The following is a 25405-nucleotide window of genomic DNA, read 5'->3' on the forward strand; positions in this document are numbered from 1 at the left end:
TCTGCTACCTGTCCGAAACACGGAAGTGCACAGGAGGGGACACGTAATGAACGTGATGAACGTGATGATGCGTGTTACCGTGTGTGTGTGTGTGCACCTATTACCTTTTTGAATATATATATATATATATATATATATATATATATATGGAAACGCTGAGGTTGCACCTATGCAAGAATTTTTTCTATTAATTGGATAAACATGCATACATTTAAAGTAAACATAGACATCCACAGATATAAGTATATACTTGGGGTTATTCAGTAAAGCACGAATTCAAAGTGAATTTCTAATTAAAGGTAAAAATAGCTTAGCTAGAAATATTCTTACAACTCAGCTATGCTTTCAGTTCGCTGCTGTGGCTTTACATTTTAAATTTTTATTTGAATTCTGACTTTTGGTTAATAACACTGTTAGTTACTTCAAACAAAAGACAGTGTTTTCATAAAACAAAACAATGGTTGCGGCTGTAGTAACCCGTTCTGTGCTGGTCCACCCTGGTCCTAAACATAAATAAGTAAATAGCTGGCATGGTTATTTACTAAAGGGAGAATTTAAAGTGAATTTCAAATTGAAGGCCAGAGAAGCCAAATTGAATGTATAGCTGACTTTTCTAGTTTAGCTTTTTTGACCTTAAATTGAAATTCACTTGGAATTCACACTATTTGAATAACTCTGACATACTTACCTCTTTCCTTCTTCTGTTCTTCCTTAGCCATATCCTCCTGACTGATGTCACTCCCCCTTACCAATTTTGGACAGAATTGCCATTAGCCAGCCTGTAAATTTGTTCTTGTCTGGCTAAAGATGCTGCTGGAGGTGAAGTTAAAGGGGCACTACAGGCACCCAGACCACTTCTGCCCATTGGAGTGGTCTGGGTGCCAACTCCCACCACCCTTAACCCTGCAACTGTAATTATTGCAGTTTTCATAAACTGCAATATTTACCTTGCAGGGTTAACTCCTCCTCTAGTGGCTGTCTACTATTAGACAGCCACTAGAGGGCAATTCTGGGTTTATAGCACAGATTTCTATAGCATTGCTGGGCGTCCTCACGCTACGTGAGGACCTCCAGCGTCGCTGAAATCCCCATAGGAAACCATCGAAAGCATTTTCAATGCTTTCCTATGGGGAGGTCTAATGCTCGTGCGCGGCATTGCCACGCATGCGCAATAGGTCTCCCCCATCGCCGGCCGCGCATGCGCAATAGGAGCGTGGGCGGACCCTGAACAAGCGCCGAGGGACAACCCCTTCAGCAACCTGGGATGGGGGGGGGGGACCTGCAGTACCAGGAAAACAGTTTGTTTTCCTGGCACTGGAGGGTCCCTTTAAATCTTGGGAAGTGAATGAGCTAATAGTTGTATTTGCAGCGTTCAAATCAACATACAGGTTCACGTCACCATGACCACTTCAAATCACTGAAGCGGTCATGGTGCTTGGAGTAACACTTTAAATATTGATTAATTTTGTTCCAAATTCTAGCAAAGTGAAGTCCAAATGAAACACAAATAAAATAACAATTTTACTTGTAGCGGAGCCAGGGGCTCTCCGCTGGTAATCAGGATTCAGCATACAGAAGGCAGGACACACAGCATAATTCCCATTCCCAAGGACCAGACGACACATAGCCTGGGAGTCAACTGACTATTTTTATTCACAGCTCCATGAGTTAACTGTCAACTGTCAACTTTTAAATGTTCTGCAATGCAGTAATAGCAAGATATATACAAGGACATTCTGTAAGTGGCTAGGTTTGCCACAGGGGACAGGGGCAAGTGATTGCCAAATACAAAGGGAAACACATACTTAACAAGGGAAAACCATCACAGTACATATTGGAGACACAAAATATAAAACCAAACCTCTGAATACTCAGGGGACATGGCACTTAGTGGCGATGTCCCGCCACATTACTATTTCCATTTCAGTTTGCTACAGTATGGACTTTAGTGAATAAACCCATAAATGGTTTGTTGCGTTGAGTTGACTACTAATTTAGGCACAAATTCCTAAGTTATAAAAATCTTCATTTTTTTTTTTTTTTATCAATTGAGAATTCACCACTTTTTTTTTTTCTACTTATGACGATTTATTCACATTGTCAGGGGTAGAAAATAAATTATCCCCATACTGCACCTGGAATAAGAGGTAAAAAAAAAACACCTTGCTCTGCACTCCAAAGAATAAAACCGTTAACTCTTGTCTCTTTTATTTTTAAATGTCGATTGTGAGTTTAAATGATTTTAAACAATTTCTATGTTTGATGCTGAGCATGAAACAATAAGTGACAGGCACATGTAGAGCGAAGATCTGTAAAACGTACTGTTTCTAAAAGTAGAATTTAATCCCCATCATTTGCATTAAGAATCATGAATCACCCTCCTTCAAGCATTACAGCTTAAAATCTCCATTAATTGAGGCGTATGAGAAACTTTGTGAAGAATTTACATTTCTTTTGAAGATGAATCTGTTTGATTGACATTTAAATAGTGGTTTATTAACAGCTGTTTTGTGCTCAGATAAGACAGTGTTTTATTTCATGTTATGGTAGATCTTGTTGCGGTGTACTACAACTATATTGAAATGCTTGTTTTGAGGTGTGTCTCTGGAATATTTTTTTGTTCTTTACAGGTACATGATTATAATAAAATTATGACCCTTTCCATTATGCTATCTTCAAAGCAGATCAAATCTTTGCTTTGGCCCAATTAATTCTGAATTTTTATTGCTTATAATGTTTTCCTTTGCTCCATTGTGCACATGCTTCTTATTTGATTTCATACATTTATTTTTTTCACCCTTAAGTTTTTAAAGGACATTCTTATCTTACATTCTATTATTTTCAATGGATATGAATAGAATGCAGGCTTGAGCAATGAATCTTCATGTATTTGAGCCTCTGAATACAGAGCGTAACTTAGAGGCAGATGGAAAATGTGTAATGTTCCAAAACCTTTGGAGTATGATGTTTATCCTGTTCTGCATCACAGTGCAATTCATTGTTTTGCAACCCACATTCAATTACTGCCCATTGAAAGTAGCTAAAAATGATAATGAAGTCTTAGGTTATATTAGGCTAACCTCTTCATTTCTACAGAATATGCACAATAGCTGTCCTTCACAAAGAAGTGTGCTCATTGTTGAGCTGAAAGTTTTTTTTCCATACATTCGATTCTGTCATATGTATTCAGAAGCAAACTCATTGCTTGCAGACTATGTAATTAATTGCAATTCATTTCTAAACTTTTTTGTAAGCTGAGGAGAAGATTTTGTATTGTGACTTTAAGGTTGCATACGCCTGGGGGTGGCCAACATGTAGATTCTGTCACTGTAGGACCTTAGGTTCCTCCCTCGTCCATAAGTTTATGTAACCACAGGTTTATCATCCAATATTTCTTATAAGGGTGTATTAAACTTTACTGTACTTTATTGTACTTCAAGCACCATAACCACTACAATCTGCTATAGTTGTTTTGTTGCCAGGAGTGGCTTGGCACCCTCCCAATTTTAGAACAATTTGATAACTGCCTGCACCATGCCAAGTATTATTCTGCAGGAGAAGCTAGTTGTTAAAGCCATGGTCCTGCATAGGCTTGCTAAGCTCACGAGAACTAACCAGATTCTCTTGCAAATAGAATCTGAAGCAGGCTGTGTAGCTGCAGGCACCCAGTGGGACCCAGGTTAGTTGTCAAATCATCGTAAAATGGATTGACGAATTGCACTGGGATCCAGGGTACTCCTGGCACCATAACTACTAAAGTGGGATGCCGTGGTTATAGAGCTCGGAGAATCCCTTTAATATTTTTTTGGAAGTTTATTTTAAGATGTATCTTTTGAATGGGTGTCTATAAATTATAGTATATTCTAGATTATTATTCTAGAGATTCTTGTTTACCTGGAAATGAAAGATAAACGGCATAAGAATCAAATGTTTATAGTCTGAGAATATACACGTGCTTAGGTGATGTTCATAAATCAAGAAATTTACCTGTTTCAAATTATTTGCATTTTACAGAACAGATGAACTGATTCAGAAAACAATTCGTGAAAAGTTTGAAGACTGCACTGTACTGACAATTGCACACAGGCTGAACACAATTATTGACAATGATAAAATAATGGTAAGCTTTTTAATTGTATTCCATATTGTGAATTTTATATGATTTCTTTATATCACTGTTAATGTCTGTGGATTGTTGAACAACATATTTGCTATAGATTGGTACGTATGGATTTGCTGTGTATACCTCTGTTTAATCATGGACAATGTTTATTTAAGTGTTAGCTTTCTGTTTTTATATGATCTAATATCGACATTTAATCCAGTTTTAGTCTATTTATGCTTATTTGATATTGAAAGTGTATTTACATGATGGAGTGAGAAGGGTTAGAGCAACAGTCCAGTTTTTGGCATAACAGTCCCCATGTCAGGGTTCTGTACTGCCGTCGCGTTTTAGTTTCCTGCTATGACAGTCAATAGAGGTGGATGGAACCCTGCAATATAAACATTCCAGTTCCTATGAAATTGCAATGTTTTACATTTCAGAGTTAAAACTGAAGTACCACTGCACCCAGGCCACTTCATCTCATGGCCTTGATGACCTCAGTGGTCTTTTAAAAGGAACATTGCTGAAGGACAACTGTCATCAAATTTTAACTTGTTTTTATAACATTTAATGAAATGATTAAGTGTTTTTTGTTTTTTAAATGATGTATATTGATTTTTTGAGAAAACGTAACTTCTTGATCAAGTTAAGGAGCCATGTTTGGTCCGACTGTACGGTTTTCTGACCAATCCTGCTCATCCTAAGTTGTCTGCTTCTGCAGTTTCACATAAAGCAATCACAGCATCAGGCAAGATAGCTTGAACAGCAGATGATCCGATAACAATAGACTCTGAATCAACCTAGTTGCTAAGCCAGATTAAAAAAGTGAAATAAATTTAATTAATTAAAAGTGAAATCATTACACATCTTTTAAAAATATATATTACATTACATGTGTGTAATAAACTGTTTAAAAAAAAAAAAAAAAACAAGACGTGAAAATTGGACAGTTGTCATTTAATTTCTTAAGGGCAAAGGCAATTATGCAGGTTCTGAACCAAAGCAAAATCTAGAATTTCAGCTATATGTCTGTTCAACCATTATTTACTTCTTTCATATTAGGTGTACCCACACTTATTATATATCTTTTTTTTTTTTCGGGAGAAATAGGGATTTCGGTACACATTAAATATTTATATATTAAACATAATTTAATCTGAATAAAATCTAAAAGAAGTCAGAGAGTTTAAGATTTTTATTTTTTATTTTTATTCAACCCCTTAAGGACACATGACATGTGTGAGATGTCATGATTCCCTTTTATTCCAAAAGTTTGGTCCTTAAGGGGTTAAGAGAGATTCAGGGGAAAACAAATGGGGTGTACACTAAATGCATAAAACAATTGTGCATGTCAACAGTACTAACAAAGAGCATTTATCAGTAAGGATGATTTAGAAAGTACAATGCACAAAATGGTGTTTTGATATAAACTATCCACTTTCCTCCAAAATGTGGAAATTGTAAACTAATAGAAAACTATTAAGGAATTGTAAACACACTAAATAAGAGGCAAGGGGATAAGGGAAGAAAGAAGTGCCACAATGTGCGGCACCTAACCCAAAGCTTAGGCCAGGTATCTAAAAGTCAGTTTGTCCATAATTAAATTTTGCTCGATCTTCGAGTTACTGATACATTGGGGTGGATCAGTCTTAAGCCAGCCAGCTGCCTCTACTCTATGAGCTGCTAGAGTTATAAAATTTAGGAGTTTTTGATAACCAGTTGGCCATGAGTGTAAGAACACCCAAGGGGAGAAGTCCATTGGCCTCTGAAGAACTGCAGCTGCAAGATCCCTTACGCTCTTCCAGAATCCATGCTACTTGGAACAGTCCCACCACATATGTAGATATTTACCTCTATGGCCACATAGTCACGGGCTAAGAACAGTCTGATTCCTCCCCATTCTACACAACAGGACATGCCATCGGAGCAATATTTTGAATATATGCCCCTGCGACAGTACACAAAAATAAACTTTAGATGCTGATTCCCATAAAAATTTTCATTTACCATGTTTTGTGTGGCATTTTAATGTAAATGTCCTAATACTGTTAGCTTCTATTGTAATAAAGTACACATCTGTATGCTCTGATGTCCTACAAGTTCAACGATGCCCCCGTGTACAGGTTTCATTGTGCTTTGAGAAGTTACAGGGTCAAATACAGCTCCCATTTCCATTTCTACACATTTAAATTTGCCAGTTTGGATGTCTTGAGACTGTATGGCAGCCCAGGAAAGAAATGATTCCCATCATGGCAAGTTAATAGCAAACGCAGGGTATTCAAAAACTGGTATGTCCAGTCTTTTTTTGGTAGTCAGTCACAAACCCTAATCAAATTTAGTGTTCATTTTTGTTTTCTCACAAAACCGCACTTTCACTGATGATAGCATTGTCATTACACATTGTACTGCTCTAATGCTCAAACCATTCATATTTGTGTTCACCGATGTCTCACGAGTATAACAGTACTATTAATAATATATAAATACACTTAGAATTAAATTCTAAGTGCATGGAGGGTAATGTGACAACAATGAATGCATGATACATGACAACTGGCAGACTGGACTCTGAATGGATGACAATATGAGGGAGATATATGCACAAGAGCACTGGATGCTTACACTTGTTTAAATAAAGGTTAATACAAATAATAGGATAAGATAATGTGCGGGACACCTAGTCATGCAATTATTATATGTGGAGGAAATCGACACAACCACCAATCAAAAGTAGGAGAAATTTACATGGGAAGGCTAATGTCAATGAGAGAAATGGACACTCAAATGATATTTCAACTCTGCTTTACACTGTAAGAAGGGTATGATATCCAGGCTTCCACGTATGATAACCAGGGGCGTATTAGCCGCGAGGCAAACAAGGCATTTGCCTTGGGCGGCATTTTCAAGGGGGCGGCAAAAAACGCCGCCCCCGAATGCCCAGGGCAAATGCCTTGTTAGCCTTGCGGCTAACTGACATGCTGGGCTGCTGCTGGGCGGCCGGGCGGCGCTGCTGGGCGGGCGGCGAGGGAGCACTTCCTCTGAGCTGTCTGCTCAGCTCCCTCGCGCGCCGCAGAGTGAGGCTGGGAGCCGGAATATGACGTCATATTCTGGCTCCGCCTCCCAGCCTCACTGTGCGGCGCGCGAGGGAGCTGAGCAGACAGCTCAGAGGAAGTGCTCCCTCGCCGCCCGACCGCCCAGCAGCAGCCCAGCAGCCACTGGACCACCAGGGAGAAATAGGACCCCCCCCCAGCATTCCCAAAGGTAAGGAGGCTGGGGGGGGTAAATTTAAAAAAAAAAAAAAATGTGTTAAATATGTGAGTGAGTGAGTATGTGTGTATGTCTGTTAGTGTGTGTGTGTGTGTGTGTGTGTGAATTTCTGTTAATGTGTGTGTGTGTGTGTGAATGTCTGTCAGTGTGTGTGTGTATGTATGTCTGTTAGTGTGAGTGTGTGTGTATGTATGTCTGTTAGTGTGTGTCTGTTAGTGTGTGTGTATGTGTCTGTTAGTGCGTGTGTGTCTGTTAGTGTGAGTGTGTGTATCTGCTAGTGAGTGTGTGTCTGTTAGTGTGTGTCTGTTAGTGAGTGTGAGTGTGTCTGTAAGTGTGTGTGTGTGTGTTTCTGTTAGCGAGTGTGTGTTTCTGTTAGCTAGTGTATGCGTATCTGTAAGTGAATGTGTGTGAGTGTGTATTTAGAACGCGGGGCGGGGGAAGGGTGGGGGTGGTGCGGGCGGGGGGGGGGAAGGGTTGGATGGGGGTGGCGCGGGCGGGAGGGGGGCGCCTGAGTTTTGTCCTGCCTAGGGCAGCACAAAACCAGGATACACCACTGATGATAACCTACACCAAAACAAAATCCCGGAAAAGGGCTCAAAGTTTCCACTCGTCCACTATCCATTGTGGAGTTAAAATTACTCCCATGGTAAGAGTTACTTTTACCATCTAGGCTTGCGATGAATAATACATTTTAAGCCTGCCTAGTAGCATACTATTTGAACAGTTCAGCCTTTGTCGAACATATTAAGGGCAGCCATCTTGTAACCAGTAATGAAATGACAATCACATTTACATTTATGCTTCTGCTTGACCTAACTGTAAAGCAATATCTGATCCGATGACACCTTTTTCACTGTTTGTAGTGCTAACATGGAATGCACACCCTAGCACTCTGATAGATTGTATCACAATACGTTAGTAGTTAAACATAGTGATATTTAGATTAAAACTATTAGACATTCCTAGCAGTCATCTAGTAGTCCTATTGCAAATCTTCAACAAGCTAACTTGAGCCTACACAAAGCATTTTTATTGTCAAGCAAATCCGTTAAGCATTAGCATTGTTTTCATAACATCACTTAATTACTATTAAACAAGTTATAATTCCTTTGTTTTTCTATGAAATATCTCTCCGGATATTCAAGAGGGATGCATTTTTTTCTGATTATGAAAACGAACAAAAGAAGTATAAGGAAACATCTGTGATATAATTAATAGCATTGTTATAACCATTGTGTACTCGCCGTTTCTCCAAGGGGATTTGTCTAGTTTCTATTCAACCATTTTCTTTAGTAATTTGGACTCGTAAATTATGTTGTTGTTTTTGTTGTTGTTTTGCTGTTCCACTTTTCCATATCCCACAAATTAAAATGTTTTGTTTCAAACTTTCTTGCAAGACTTATGTTAAGTGGGGAGAAGAGAAGATGTATTTACCGCATATGTTTCCCACAATTAAAGTAATAACTCTTCACATACTCCAAGAGAAGCCACATCTATACATACACCTAAGATCGAATTTGGAAATGCACTAGAGCAGTGGTTCCCAACCCAGTCCTCAAGTACCCCCTACCAGTCCAGGATTTAGGGATTACCCTGTTGTGTCTAAAGTGTTTTTTTTTCTTTTCTAAAAACACCTCAGACACAAATGGGTAATCCCTAAATCCTGGATTGGTAGGGGGTACTTGAGGACTGGGTTGGGAACCCCTGCACTAGAGCATAGAGGCTTTTGGGGGTCCTGTCGGTAAGCTTAAAGGAACACTTTAGGGTTAAAGATGTATATACTTTTAACCTTGGTGTGTTTCTTTATTCTCTTACAATAAACAAAGTCATAAAACTTACGTTTATGTCAGTACTACGTGAATCTCCTCTCTGCAGCTCATCTGCTTTCTGCCAGGATTGATGGCATTTGTGCATCCTGGTTTTGAGGATCTGCGGCTACCCTATTGGATGGTCTTAGGAAAGAAGTTCCATTTAGTGACTATATGTCTGACAGCCACTAGAGACGTCTTTTCTGACAAAAGGAAAAAGGGACAGTGTTTATTTCTCGCGGTAGCTCTGTTTGGAATGGAAATAAACTGTACAAAAAAGATGGTTTGCATCTTTCTCAAAAGGGAACAAATGTTCTCAGTGAGCAGTTCAGAGGTTTTGCTAGTATGTATTTAAACTAGGGGGGGGGGGCAAAAGGGTGATAAAACATCAATCCAATTGTCCCCCAAAACAAGGACAGAAGGTGCCTGTAGCAAGTGTGTTAAAAAATGATAAGCTTAGAGTCATGTCTACAAATGCTCGCAGTTTAGGGAATAAGATCCATGAACTTGTGGCAATAATGGCAACTGATAGTGTAGATTTAGTCGCTGTTACTGAGACATGGTATAATGAAAAAAATGACTAGGACATAGCAATACCAGGGTACTCTTTATATAGAAAAGACAGGAAAGGGGGAGGGGTGGCCCTGTATGTGAAGGATAGCATAAAATCTAGCCTAAAAAAAGTTAGTGAGGTGAACATAGAGTCCGTTTGGGTTACGTTAGAATTTGGTAATCACACAGTAATTCGTGTAGGTGTGATTTATAGGCCCCCCAGGACAAATTGAAGAATTAGATAATCTACTAGTTGAGGAAATGGCTAAAATGACAATGAAGGGGGAAGTTATCATCATGGGTGACTTTAATCTTCCTGATGTGAATTGGAAAACAAAAATAGCTGCTTGTGCCAGGAGCACACATATTCTAAACTCCCTGCTGGTATTGTCTCTAAAACAAGTCGTTGAGGAGCCAACTCGTAAAGAGGCCATACTAGATTTAGTGTTAACAAATGGAGATTTGGTAGCCGATATTACTGTAGGTGAAAGTTTAGGATCCAGTGATCATCAATCAGTGTGGTTTAATATAAGAACAGTGACTGAGTCACACCACACAAAAACAAATGTTTTAGACTTTAGAAAAACAGACATTTCTAAAATTAGAATATGTGTAAAGGAGTCATTATCAGACTGGAGCAATTTAAATGGCGTCCAAGAGAAATGGGATTATTTAAAAGTTGCACTACTGAAGGCAACAGAAAATTGCATTAGGCCTTGTCAGTAAAAGCTAAAAATTCAAGAAACCACTGTGGTACTCCGCAGATGTGGCCAAAATAGTAAAAAAACAAAAAGTTAGCATTTAGTAATTATAAAAATCCCAGAGTGAGAAAGACAGAATGATCTATAAGATTAGGCAGAAAGAGGCTAAGCAAGCTATAGGAGCTTCCAAATCACACACAGAAGAGAAAATAGCACAGTCAGTAAAAAAAGGGGTACAAAACTTTTTTTAGATACATAAATGAGAAAAGAAAAGTAAAACAAGGATTAGTTAGATTAAAAACAAAAGAAGGAAGGTATGTAGAAGAAGATAAAGGTCTAGCTGACTGCCTCAATTAATATTTTTGTTCGGTATTTACAGATGAAAATTAAGGAGAGGGACCTCAGTTAAGAAAAAAGGATAAATTAGTTATTTATTACACGTGAGTTTACAGAGGAAGAGGTTCTATTTCAACTGTCAAAAGTAAAGACAAATAAGTCAATGGGACCTGATCGAATACACCCAAAGCTATTAAAAGAGCTTAGAGGTGTACTAGCAAAAACCATTAACAGATTTATTTAACCAATCATTGATAACATTGATGACAGGAGTAGTCCCAGAAGATTGGAAGTTAGCGAATGTTGTGCCCATTCACAAGAAAGGTAATAGGGAGGAGTCGGGCAACTATAGGCCAGTAAGCCTTACTTCAGTAGTGGGGAAAGTGATGGAAACCATGTTAAAGGATAGGATTGTTGAACATCTAAAAACACATGGATTTCAAGATCAGAGACAACATGGGTTTACTTCAGGGAGATCATGCCAAACTAATCTTATTGATTTTTTTTTGATTGGGTAACTAAAATTATAGATCAGGGCGGTGCTGTAGACATTGCTTACCTAGATTTCAGTAAGGCTTTTGACACTGTTGCACATAGAAGGCTTATCAATAAACTGCAATATTTAAGTTTGGATTCCAATATCGTTGAATGGGTGAGGCAGTGGCTGAGTGACAGGCAACAGAGGGTTGTAGTCAATGGAGTATATTCGAAGCTTGGGCTTGTCACCAGTGGGGTACCTCAGGGATCTGTACTTGGACCCATTCTCTTTAATATTTTTATTAGTGATTGCAGAAGGTCTTGATGGTAAGGTATGTCTTTTTGCTGATGATACTAAGATATGTAACAGGGTTGATGTTCCAGGAGGGATAAGCCAAATGGCAAATGATTTATGTAAACTAGAAAAATGGTCAGAGCTGTGGCCGCTGACATTTAATGTGGATAAGTGCAAGATAATGCATCTTGGACGTAAAAACCCAAGGGCAGAGTACAGAATATTTGATAGAGTCCTAACCTCAACATCTGAGGAAAGGGATTTAGGGGTGATTATTTCTGATGACTTAAAGGTAGGCAGACAATGTAATAGAGCAGCAGGAAATGCTAGCAGAATGCTTGGTTGTATAGGGAGAGGTATTAGCAGTAGAAAGAGGGAAGTGCTCATGCCATTGTACAGAACACTGGTGAGACCTCACTTGGAGTATTGTACGCAGTACTGGAGACCGTATCTTCAGAAGGATATTGATACCTTAGAGAGAGTTCAGAGAAGGGCTACAAAACTGGTTCATGGATTGCATGATAAAACTTACCAGGAAAGATTAAAGGATCTTAACATGTATAGCTTGGAGGAAAGACGAGACAGGGGGGATATGATAGAAACATTTAAATACATAAAGGGAATGAACACAGTAAAGGAAGAGACTATATTTAAAAGAAGAAAAACTACCACAACAAGAGGACATAGTCTTAAATTAGAGGGACAAAGGTTTAAAAATAATATCAGGAAGTATTACTTTACTGAGAGGGTAGTGGATGCATGGAATAGCCTTCCAGCTGAAGTGGTAGAGGTTAACACAGTAAAGGAGTTTAAACATGCATGGGATAGGCATAAGGCTATCCTAACTATAAGATAAGGCCAGAGACTAATGAAAGTATTTAGAAAATTGGGCAGACTAGATGGGCCGAATGGTTCTTATTTGCCGTCACATTCTATGTTTCTAGTGGTTCTGGTGCTTAGCGTGTCCATTTAAATAATATGGCTCATGTAAAGGCTAAACAAATGAGTAATGCCACTTAAGACTTTAGAACTTTGCTCCAATGCCACCTGAGGCCTATACCACCAGACCCTTCTGACATGGAGGGTTCCCAAGGATGGTGGCTGAGAGCCAGTGCCATGTCCATCAGTGCCTAAAAGGAGCGCCTGCTACATAACGAGACATTCAGAATGTGTTAACTGACATTAAGACTTTATTCAAGGCTGATCTTGTGGTCAAATCAGTGGTGCAAGCACCAACTGGGTTAAAACAGCTGAGGAAGATTTTATAATGCTACATCAAGGTATCGCTACGATAAATGAGTTATTTGCCAAACTCCAGTAGGTCCTACTACTGGACTTCTTCGATGAGAGTTAGGAGGCATAATATTAAAGTCAGGGGCATTATAGACACTACGGTGCAAGTAGAACTCCCTTATTTCTGAGACAATAAGTTGCATCCATTCTTCCTCCTACATTGCAACTGAAGCATTTAAATCCTCTTTAGTAGAGCTCTAATGCTAATTTAATGCCTGTCACTGGGCCAAATTTGTAAACCGAAATTGTAAACTGAAGGTATGCTCCTGCCACTGTTTTTAGGCTTGGAGGGTCTTCAGGGCTATGGATGTTTAAAGTGAACCTGTACCGTAAAAATGAACTTTGGCTAAATTTACCCCAAATACATTGTATACATCATATATTATAGATATACACCATGTATTCAATGTAAAATACAGAGACTTGCTCACCATTCCAGAGCAGCTATTTCCTCAGCTTTGTGTAGGTGTTACTCTTCATGTAACACCCACCTTCTGTAGGTCCCCAGCTCCTCCTCTAGCCTTCTTTGATTTGTCCTGTTTGGAACACTTCCTCAAGCAGGGCAAACCTCCTTAGTGATGCAGAAATGCTGGCGTTTATATGGAGTGACATTAGTCACTCTGTTCCTATACTCCCTAGCCAGCACTAGCAACGGTGGCTAGGGAGTTTCCATAGGAACCATAGTGCATACGCTGTGGATGCTATGCTTAAAAGAACAAGATGACTGCCTGTTGAAGGTCTTTTTTTGCTATCCCTGGTCAGTCAAATTATCATCATAGAGTCTATTTTTAAATAGGTTGATCTAAAAAAACAATGCGTTTTCTAGCAAAACTGCTAGTACAATGTAGAAATGGAATCATATGCTCTTTCAAAAGAGCATACGTGAACATACATGTATGGTTATCCTTTCAATTTGGGATGGCATCTCTAGGATTGGGTAGTTGTTACCATTAAGTGGCATTTAGGTTGTCTGGCTCTTCATGGTTTGACAACAATGTGTCTGATGTTTGTTTTGTAGGTGCCAAGCATTTCAAGAGTTTACTCTCACATAGTTAAGGGTAATACTGTTTCTATAATGACCAAGTTTAAACATTTACAGGGCTATTCACTAAACTAAGAATCCAAAGTGAATTTCAAATTTGAGGTAAAAGTAGCCAAATCATAAACATTCTCTAATTCAGCTATGCTTCCAATTCGGCTACTTTTAACCTTAAATTTGAAATTCACTTTGAATTCTCACTTTAATAAATATAACACTATGAATACACTTTCAGCATTAACACGTCAGTTTGCTCATTCTTAAAGGAATGTTGTTGAGCTTCCTGAGAAAAAAATGAAACCAATGTCACTGCTCAAAGTGTTAAGTAAATATTGCAATAAATTGTTTATTTCTCACTCTGGAAATGTATTAGGCTTGTCAAATTAATTGCGTAGAAATTCTTTGTTTCTTGACATAGTCATTATTTTTTACTTTTTTTGTCCATTTAATTCGTTCTTATATGAGTGCATCTGTTTGTTTTTAATGTTGCAGTGAGAAAAAAAAGTTTCGTTTTGTAACTTGTATGAAATTGGAATGTCAAATTATAGGATGTCTTAATTATTGTGTGGGAAGATAAAACAGATCAAATTACTTTTAAATGCCTTAATGAAAATTGATGTAGCTGTGATTTACAATCCTGAATTACAGATTGCTATGAAATTCAACTTTAACGCAGGTCAACAAAGCTGTTAAGCCTATTGGCACATGTGGTATACACAAAATTACTTATTATTATTTTTATTATTTTTTCATGTGTAAAAATGCAAATCAGTCTGTAAGAGACATGAATCATGTTTTTGGAATTTAGCTTACGCCCTGCATTTCAGCAACTTTGAACCACTAGTTACTTAAACAGATTCTCTAGTACCAGGAAAACAAACCCGTTTTTCTTGCACTGTAGAATCTTGGAGTGCCCCTCCCTCCCTCCCTCCCACTCCTTTAGACACTTACCTGAATCCAGCGCAGATGTCCCTCGGCGCTGGGGCATGTTCCGCCCACGCTCCTCCCCTGCCGACGTCCGTCGTCTGGGAAGACCTAATGCGCGTGCACGGCAATGGGCGCGCTCGCATTAGGATTTCACCATAGGAAAGCATTATTCAATGCTTTCCTTTGGAGATTCCGTAGACGCTGGTGGTCCTCATGCATAGCGTGAGGCCTTCCAGCGTTGTTTAGATGACCCAAAGTCGTCTAAGACGCCGGAAGTCCCTCTAGTGGCTACCTACCAGAGGACTTAACCCTGTAAGGTAATTATTCCAGTTTATAAAAACTGCAATAATTACACTTGCAGGGTTAAGGGTGATGGGAGTTGGCACCCAGACCACTTCAATAGGCTGAAGTGGTCCGGGTGCCTGCAGTGTCCCTTTACGTGTCACTCACAGCTCAAAAGTTTGCATACCCTGGCAAATTGTGAAATTGTGGCATTGATTTTGAAAATATAACTGATCATGCAAAATAATGTATTTTATTGAAGGATAGTGATCATATGAAGCCATTTATTATCACCCAAATGGCCCTGATCAAACGTTTACATACCCTTGAATGTTTGGCTTTGTTACAGACACACAAGGTGACACACACAGGTTAAAATGGAATTAAAGGTTGATATCCCACAACTGTGGCTTTTTAAATTGCAATTAGTGTCTGTGTGTAAATAGTCAATGAGTTTGTTACCTCTCACATATGTGCACTGAGCAGGATAGATACTGAGCCATGAGGAGCAGAAAAGAACTGTCAAAAAAACCTGCGTAACAAGGTAATGGAACATTATAAAGATAAAAAAGGATCTAAAAATATATCCAAAGCCTTAAAAAAATGCCAGTCGGGGGCGTGGCTAAGCGACTGACCTGCATGGCCGCACGGTCTCAGAGCTCCGAGACACATCGCGTTACTTACGAACTTTACCCGCAGTATTACCGAACCGAGACACCGGGATAGACAGACGGTGGACCCACGATACAACATGGGTCGAAAAAACAAAAAGATAAAGCCCGATATACCCCGATTAAGCCAAGACATTGGCGTGCTCCTGAGGCAGACACAACAGGCCGGCCGGCCCAAAATGGCCGACTACCCTGAGGCCTACTCAGACCTGTCTGAAGAACTGTCCCTGGAGGACGACGAAGACGATCTGCCGTCTAGAATGGCGCCAGCAATGAAACCGATCAGCCCAGACAAAGAGCCGGTGACAACAGCGGTGCTGAAAACTCTGCTGGCGGAGCTTCAGCACAATATCCTGGCTGACGTGGCGAACCTACGCACAGACCTCCAGGGCCTGACAGGCCGGATCGGTACCGTAGAAGCGTCCACGGAGGAGCATACACAACAAATTGCCTCCATGCAGCAAACCATACAGGGGCTCCAGAAACAGAACGCTGCGTTCGATACTAGATTGGCGATACTGGAAGACATGCGGCGCAAAAACAATCTAAAAATCAGGGGCATCCCAGAGGCTATACCCACAGAGGAGCTGCCACATATGTTGAGACGCCTCATGGTGGCACTGTTATCCCCAAGGCAGGCCAAATCCATGGCGATGGAGGACTGTTTCCGCATACCGAAAGCACCGAAAGCTCCAGCAGCAGCCCCGAGGGATCTAATAGTTCGCTTCCGCAATGGCAGGGATAAAGCGGCAATGCTCATGGCTCTCAAAGACCGGGACTCTTACAATTTCGAAGGATCGCAACTCACCCTTTATCCAGACCTCTCGGGAGGGACCTTGGCATGGCGGAGATCTCTCCGCCCGGTTACCACCCTCCTTAGGCAGAAGAGCATCCAGTACAAGTGGCGGCTGTCACGGACCCTCGTAGTCCTACATGGAGAATCTCAGCACACAGTCCGCGACCTCACGGAAGCTCAGGCTCTGTTGCACACAATGGGACTCACACTGGACTCGCTGCCACCTGAGGGATCCCAAAGGCCCACTCCTGCACCTCAACGCTGGGACCCGGCAAAGGTGACAACCTTCGTACCGCGGAAGTTTCCACCGATTGGTGCCACACCGGTCACCACCTGAACTCTTCCATATGATACGGGGTACCCAACACCCATAGTTACTCTCAGTTACCCTAAACTACCACAAGTTGTGTATTTGTATTCCTATTTCTTTTTGTATGCACGCACACCCCCGTAAAGCGACTATCTGACTGCGCACTAACCCCCCCATACCCGACAGAAGCACATCAACGACTGACACAAGCAGCCCTTTAGCCGGGCATCAAACTCCTGGCCCCAGCAATAGTCCTAGCGAGACTAACATACACTGACAGTGATCACCTAGACGACTAGCTCCTAGCAGGTACCCTATCTTATGAATGTGGCTAAGTGGCATGAGATTAGCTGTCCCGATATCACCTCCACCCACAGAGCATAGGGAAGGCAGGATTCTCTAAAACTGTCATGTAACACCAACAGCATACCTGACCCATCAGTTACCCGATATGACCATTGCTATGTCACGTATGCCCTACTTGACAACACGACGTTTGACTTATCTCTCTAAAAAATTAAAAATGTGTGCAGAATTATTGTTAGCCACGTTGAAACTGTATATGATTGTTTTGCCCTGGACTGCTATTGTGGCACCAAGGGCCCGTTTGTTATTAACCGCACAACAAAAATAAAGAATATAAAAAAAATAAAAATAAAAAAAAAATGCCAGTCAGTATTGTTCAATCACTTATTAAGAAATGGAAAATTCAGGGATCTCTTGAGGCCAAGCCAAGGTCAGGTAAAAGAAGAAATATTTCAGCCACAACTGCCTGAAGAGTTGCTCATGATACAAATAAAAACCCACAGGTAACCTCAGGAGAAATACAGGCTGCTCTGGAAAAAGACGGTGTGGTTGTTTCAAGGAGCACAATAGGACGATACTTGAACAAAAATGAGCTGCATGGTCGAGTTGCCAGAAAGAAGCCTTTAATGCGCCAATGCCACAAAAAAAGCCTGGTTACAATATGCCTGACAACACCTTGACACGCCTCACAGCTTTTGGCACACTGTAATTTGGAGTGACGAGATCAAAATAGAGCTTTATGGTCACAACCATAAGCACTATGTTTGGAGAGGCATCAACAAGGCCTATAGTGAAAAGAATACAATCCCCACTGTGAAGCATGGTGGTGGCTCACTCTTGTTTTGGGGTGTGTGAGCTCTAAAGGCACTAGGAATCTTGTGAAAATTAATGGCACGATGAATGCAGCATGTCAGAAAACACTGGCAGACAATTTGCATTCTTCTGCACGAAGGCTGCGCATGGGACGCTCTTGGACTTACCTGCATGACAATGACAAAGCACAAGGCCAAGTTGACCCTCCAGTGGTTACAGCAGAAAAAGTTGAAGGTCCTGGAGTGGCCATCACAGCCTCCTGACCCTAATCTCATCGAGCCACTCTGGGGAGATCTCAAACCTGTGGTTCATGCAAGACGACCAAAGACTTTGCATGACCTGGAGGTATTTTGCCGAGACAAATGGGCAGCAATACCACCTGTAAGAATTAGGGGACTCATAGACAACTATTACAAAAGACTGCAAGTAATTATTTGATGCTAAAGGGGGTAATACATAGAATTGAGAACTAAGGGCATGCAGATTTTTGAACAGGGGGTAATTTCGTTTTTTCTTTCTTGTCATGTTTTGTTTTATGCTTGTGCCATTCTGTTATAATCTACAGTTGAACACAAATCCCATAAGAAATAAAAGAAATGTGTTTGCCTGCTAACTCATGTTTTCTTTAAAATTGGTACATACATTTCCATTTTTCCCTAGGGTATGCACACTTTTGAGCACAACAGTATATCATCTGTATATTGTCTAATAACACAAATTGTTATAGTGTTAGCAGGTGGGTTTGTTCATGGGTGTGTAAAATCATATAGAGTTGCACACAGTCTAACGTGCATGACTTCCATTACCATGCTCTGAGGAAATGTTTGGTAGCAATTGTAACAATGTGGTGGTGTTATAGTGATATGGCCGAATCCTTACTGCGTAAAAATCGTACAGAGGCATGACTGGATTCTGGTGTTAGGCTCTGAACATTTATTTACTACTGCTACTAGTATTTAACCGCAATATAGGTAGCTCTTATATAGAGCTTGATATGTTAATGAAATATCCCACCACCCTAATAAAGCACATTTAAGTTGTTGTGGAGCAGGGTTTCCGGGTACCTTTGTTTGAGTTGGCACGTCTGGCTTCCTTCCTCAGTATGCTGCAGAAAGAGAGGAAGAGGAAGACTTAATCAGGCAGCCACTAAGCGATAGGTGGAACCAGAGTGCAAGTGGTTTGTTTCCTGGCAATCATTAAGAGAGTCAGCTCACACTTTCAAGCTATACAGTGCAGAGAGGAAGGAATCTACAAGGCAGAGATGCTGCGGTGCAGGAACCACAAGTTCAGGGTTGGGGTGTGGCCAAACTATTTAACCCCTGAATGTAAGAAGAGGCACCCAACACGCCAGCTTCCATAACAACGTAAATGAGCTGAAGTCCTTATAGGGTGGAAGTGGTCCTTTAAAGCAGTAATATTATGTTTGAAATACACAGATCATTTGCTCTACATTTTAACTTGTTTTGTAACCTTTCAGGTGTTGGATTCAGGAAGAGTGAAAGAGTATGACGAGCCATACATTCTGCTAGAGAATAAGGAGAGCCTCTTCTATAGAATGGTGCAGCAGGTGGGGAAAGCAGAAGCTGCTGCACTAACTCAAGTTGCCAAAGAGGTGAGCATTCTGTAACAATAGTATTACACTGGTCTATCCCTAGATCCAATCGTTTTTATGCCAAATCACCATATCTGTGTAATCTGTGATGCTACACCATAAAATAAAAAATTATATATACATATACACACATACACACAAATTTTGTTTCCATTTATTTATTATTTTTTACTTTTTTTTTTTTTTAAATAAAATTAAATTTTAGTTAGCATTGATTCCTAAAATGTTTCTTGTTTTATGGACATTCTTGCCTGTCATATTGGCCAGTATGATTAGCTGTGATTTACTGTATTGCTGCGAAATCTAGTGTGTTTAGAATAACCTGAGCAACTGTCTCAGATAAGAGAAATGTGTAAACAAAAACTGCTGCTTCTAGAAGGAGACCCTCATAGACTATCAATCAGTTGTGTACACCACACACATAATAGGGAAGACTGTCCTTGGAGAGAGATAAGCTGTGATCTGTATATACATTGTCCACAAATCGGTCAGAGGTAAAACACGACCCATTCATTAAACACAGACTGTGTATAAACTGATATCAGACACGATATGGCTACTGTCTGTCTATAATGCAGTTCCAATCATCCTATGAACAATTGGAACTTTTATTGGGGGATAAACTACCTATCCTGTAAACTCCGGCTTGGGAACAGTTTGTTATAAGATCAGTCGACATAGGCCAGAATTGGGCACTTCTGATTGGAGTATGGGATGGTCCTGCCTTTATGTACAGGCAGATTAACTATGCAGCACACCAAGCAATAGTTTGGAGGTATGTCACTTTTTATTTGTTTACTTTTTCAGTTCAGTTTTTGTAATATTTTACGCAATATTCGTATAATGCTTTAACCCCTTAAGGACGCAGGACGGTTCAGGACCGTCATCGGCATTTTTCCCTTGCCGACCGACGATGGCCCTGAACCGTCCTAAATTTAAGATGTACTTACCCGATCGCCGTCGTTCCCCCGGCGGCGATCGGCGGTGCTCCCGTTGTGGGGAGGCCTGCAGCCCAGACAGTCTCCCCATGGCGAATTAGGACCCCTGTGGCCATGTGATCGCCCAACAAGGCGACCACATGGTCACAATAGGTGTCCTAGTGTCTGCCTGCAGGGGGACTGTCTGTGCTGATAGGCAGTCTCCCTGCAAGTGTAAAATCAGAAAAAAAATTAAAGTTAAAGTTAATAAAAAATAAATAAATTATATATGTGTATATATATATATGATATATAGACATATATTATACCTATATAATATATGTCTATATATCATATATATATAATGTCATACTAAGTGTATTTTTATATTAATATGTACATATATTAATATAAAAATACACTTATAATTAAATTACACGTATATATAATATATATAATAACTATATATATTGTGTATATATATATATATATTATTATAAAATACAAATAATAAGTAATTTAAATTAAATGAAACATGTAAAAATAATAATAAAACATTTTTAAAAAAATTATATCTATACGAAATTTTATTCTAACTGTATTTTGACATTAATATATATATATTTATATCAAAATACACTTAGAATGAAATTGTATATATATATATATATATATCTATGCATATATAAATAAATAAAAAGAATACGAACTATTCATATGTCCATATACAAAATTACATAAATAATTATATAAATATATAAATATGCATATATATTTAAATTCTATGTGCGTATTTATGTAATATTTTTACATAATTAAGTTATTTTATTGATTGCAATTTAAGGGACCTGCCTGCCAACCCAGGCCGAAAGTCCAGAGAATTGAATTTGCTATCACTGTATTTTACCCTGTAACGTTCTACGACACCCTAAAACCTGTACATGGGGGGTACTGTTTTATGAACGCTAACTTTGGCCAGTGTTTGCGACTAAGTGGCTACTAAAAAAGTCTGGACATACCCCATATTGAATACCCTGGGTTGTCTACTTTAAAAAAAATATGTACATGTGGGGTGTTATTCAGCGATTTATGACAGATAATAGTGTTACAATGTCACTATTGATACATTTTAAAAATGTATGTTTTGAAACCGCAATATCCTACTTGTACTTATAGCCCTATAACATGCAAAAAAATAGCAAAAAGCATGTAAACACTGGGTATTTTTAAACTCAGGACAAAATTTTAAATCTATTTAGCAGTTTTTTTCATTCGCTTTTGTAGATGAGTAAAAGATTTTTCACATAAAAGTCAAAAAACATGTATTTTTTTAAATTTTTAAATTTTTCATCATATTTTTTCATTTTTTAAAAATTAAATTACATGAGATTATATAAATAATGGTATGTAAAGAAAGCCCCTTTTGTCCTGAAAAAAAAACAATATATAATTTGTATGGGAACAGTAAATGAGAGAGCGGAAAATTACAGCTAAACACAAAAACCACAAAAGTGTAAAAAGATGCCTGGTCGCAAATGTACAACATCGCAAAAACAGTCCGGTCCTTAAGGGGTTAAAGGTTATTTTGTTTCTCTTTACTACATCAGCAACAATGCCTATTTGATATTTAATCAAAAATCAATTATTGTAAAAATATATTGCTTAGATTAGTAATATTTGAATCTGAATATTTCCAAGTAAAAAAACATAGGAAAAACAGTGCAGTAATAACATTCCAGATATAAAAACGATACCAATCAGATAGATGAGATCAACCAAATTGAACAGGTATTCTGCTGTGCAATTTCTATCTAATACAGCCAGATAATAATAGCAAATATCAAAGCACAAATTGTAAGTAAAGTATAAGCAATAGAAGTTCCTATTATCCAACTCCGTAGGAGTCGTTTTATAAAATGGAAAAGTAGTCCCTGTCAGAGGTTTGAACAGATAGTACAGATGTTGCACTAACCAACTGAACTCTCTGAACTGCTATGTTAGTGTCTTTACAGCTATGTTATTAGTAACACTGAGAATGTGCTTCTCCGAGAGGAAAAGGGACAAACACAGACATATATAATATGAGGACGTTTTAGAACATTGTTTGGTTATTTCTAGCTTTGTTTTGTGTATATTTTTTGCATTGTGAGTTTATTTGAAATGAAAGGTCATCCGTGCACTCTATATTAGCTCTTCCACATCATTTCCATTTCAATATAGTACAACTTGTTCAGAAGGCCTAAAGTGTATACTTTATCCTAGATAAAGAAATCACATTAAACATTCTATAAAAATGCATTGTCAAACAAACATCACTTTGTGGCAAGTCTTTCTACACACACATTGTAAACATATTTCTCGGGCCTTGCATATTTTATTTTAGGTCCGACTCATGACAGATGTCAGCTTTGCATTTTTCTTTTTCAAGGACTTAAACAAAACTTCTTCTTTTTGTCTGTGGGATTGGGGTAGAATACATTGCATCTCACGTCCTTTTTTACCCATACAGACTTGTAGATAAGCGCACACAAGTCTTGACATTATTTCATTTTGTTATGCGGATCTGTCAAAGCAGCGAGATATGATACAGCTCCTAAAAACGGCCAATTGTGGGACAGTGAAACTTGACAGCGTTTCATTCCCTTTATATTGGGATCATACATTTATCAGGAAGCCGGTATCTTCCTCTCGTTCAGCTGGAAATCAGGAGAATTCTTAAGTGAAAGGCACGCCAACAAAAAATCCCTCTTCTATTATTTAGTATCATCTTACATTTTATAGAAGTTGGTAGGATGAGTCTTTGTTAAAGCTTTAGCTTTCTGCTTCATTATTTTGATACGCTATCCAAAGATCTCATTTCTATTGGCAATATAACTGCTCTGAAGTACAAATTAAACACGGCGATATTTCCAATACATGTACCTTGAAGTTTCAATGCTTGCCAATCATAGTTTGTAAAATGCAGGGATTACAACCCGATATTAACATCCAAAGCCATTGTGTTTGGTTTTATGTGTGAAAATGAGAAACCCTATTTTTGCTGACGCCAGAATCCATGCTTCTTTTGTCACCCTGTTTATTTTATCTGGCTGCTTTGGGTTTGTAAAGTGATTTCGACTTATCAGTGTAATACGGCAATAGCTTACATCGAGTAATGGTGAAAGAAAATGCACTTGATCTGTTGGTTGCCAATTAATTCACTGATTTTTGTGACAGCATGTTTGTGGATCTTGTGAGGATTAAATTGTTTGCCTTATGTCAGGCAATCCAAGACCATCCCTATTAGAAAACTTGTGATAAAAAAAAAAAAAGAAAAATGTAAGAAAAAGACTTATTTTTCACATTACAGCTAACACTGTTTGTTTTTTGTTTTTGTTTTAGATTTATTTGAATAAAAACCAGCAAAGAAGCCCACAGAAAAGCTCAAAAGACAATGAACCATTTATTATCTTTGAAACTGCTCTGTGATTACATTTGTATTGCTTACAGGAAAACCATTCACTTGTACTAGGTACCATTGTGCCTTTTGCCACGAGACTTGCTTGGAACACTTGTTTAAGTTTAATGTTTTTTTTGTTTTGTTTTTTAAAATTCCAGCGTTCTCGTAGTCTTCTTTTCGTGACATAACTGTATTAGCAAAGCACTGCAATGTTTTGCACACATTGTATTATTTTACATTGTGATGGATAACATTGCAGCCATATTCAACTCCGTCAGGAATATGGACATGTTTTTTTCGTGGTGATCATCAACTGCCTTAATGAACAGAACAGCCGCACCATATTTTACATTTTGCAAGCGTTTTTATCCGCCCATGACTGTTGGTGGTATAGATCACTTTTATTTCACGTTTTTGCTTAACCTATGCTACCTGGGGCTATTTGTCATTTAATGTGACCCATGTCAACTTTGCCTGCTCCACCAATTACAACCAGGAATTCTTTGGGCATTATCAATAATATAAAATGAGTCTCATAAGGAATCACTCCTATATAAAAATATATATATATAATGCACTCCTCTACAAAGTGGTTTGACAAATTTACACTGTGTATACCCTTATTTGTGTGTCTGTAAAATGGCTATATTTTGCTATTGCCATGTTTGGGACCCTGCCGCAAAAAGAGAGCTGCCACCATGATCACCATGATCAATAATTATCTAAAATGGACATTCTGCGCTCATTCAGGCACTAACTTAAAGGAAAACTGTCATACTTGTTCGCTATTATTTTTTCTTTTTTTTAAAGATCACTTGTATGGTAGCATTTGTGTGTATTAGTTTGTAATGTATACATTTAAGTAAACCATTATTTTAACTCTTTGGGCTTATCCTAGAAAATAAAATTTGGTCTTCTTAGCCAAAGAGTACTAGGGACTAGAGATGACCACCATTGCAGAGCAAAGGTAAGAGAGAAGATTCACTAAAAAAGAGTTATTACGAAAACAGAATAACAAGGAATTACACAAAATCTTCTATTTTAAGTAGTAAATAACGGTTTCAGTTTTCCTTTAAGTACATTTGATAGAGTTTAGCCACATATTCATACTGTATTTATTTAAAATTTCCGGAAATCACAGCATAAATATGAGGCCAAAATCTATCAAATGCAAATAAGTTGTGTTGGTACTTGGAGTGTCTGTTTAACTAGTTCATGTCTAGCTGATTTTCACAAAACAGGTGACATTTGAATATCCTTCAGCAAAATCTACAAATTTCATTTCTCTAATGTAAAAATAGATGCCACTTTGTTAGTGAAACCAAAGCAAATTATTTATGCAAGAAAATACATATTTCTCAGGAGAGTTTATTACTTTACTTTCAATGACATACTATTGTCGTGTAAAAAGTTTAATAATCTAACATCCCAGCTTGCCCTACCAAATATAGATGTGCCT

At 38.6% G+C, this 25405-nt stretch overlaps 1 protein-coding gene across 1 annotated transcript in view; it reads left to right on the forward strand.

The window, feature by feature from the left end:
* ABCC4 (ATP binding cassette subfamily C member 4 (PEL blood group)) overlaps nucleotides 1-24821 on the forward strand; it is a 263208-nt gene extending 238387 nt beyond the window's left edge. The window contains exons 29-31 of the mRNA XM_063425748.1: nucleotides 4015-4120; nucleotides 19456-19590; nucleotides 23889-24821. Coding sequence (XP_063281818.1) covers nucleotides 4015-4120; nucleotides 19456-19590; nucleotides 23889-23975 — 328 coding nt within the window. The 3' untranslated portion in view covers nucleotides 23976-24821. The remainder of the gene's footprint in view (nucleotides 1-4014; nucleotides 4121-19455; nucleotides 19591-23888) is intronic.
* Nucleotides 24822-25405: the final 584 nt, after the last annotated feature.

This window comes from Pelobates fuscus, chromosome 1, assembly GCF_036172605.1.
Source record: "Pelobates fuscus isolate aPelFus1 chromosome 1, aPelFus1.pri, whole genome shotgun sequence".
Taxonomy (NCBI): Eukaryota; Metazoa; Chordata; class Amphibia; order Anura; family Pelobatidae; genus Pelobates; species Pelobates fuscus.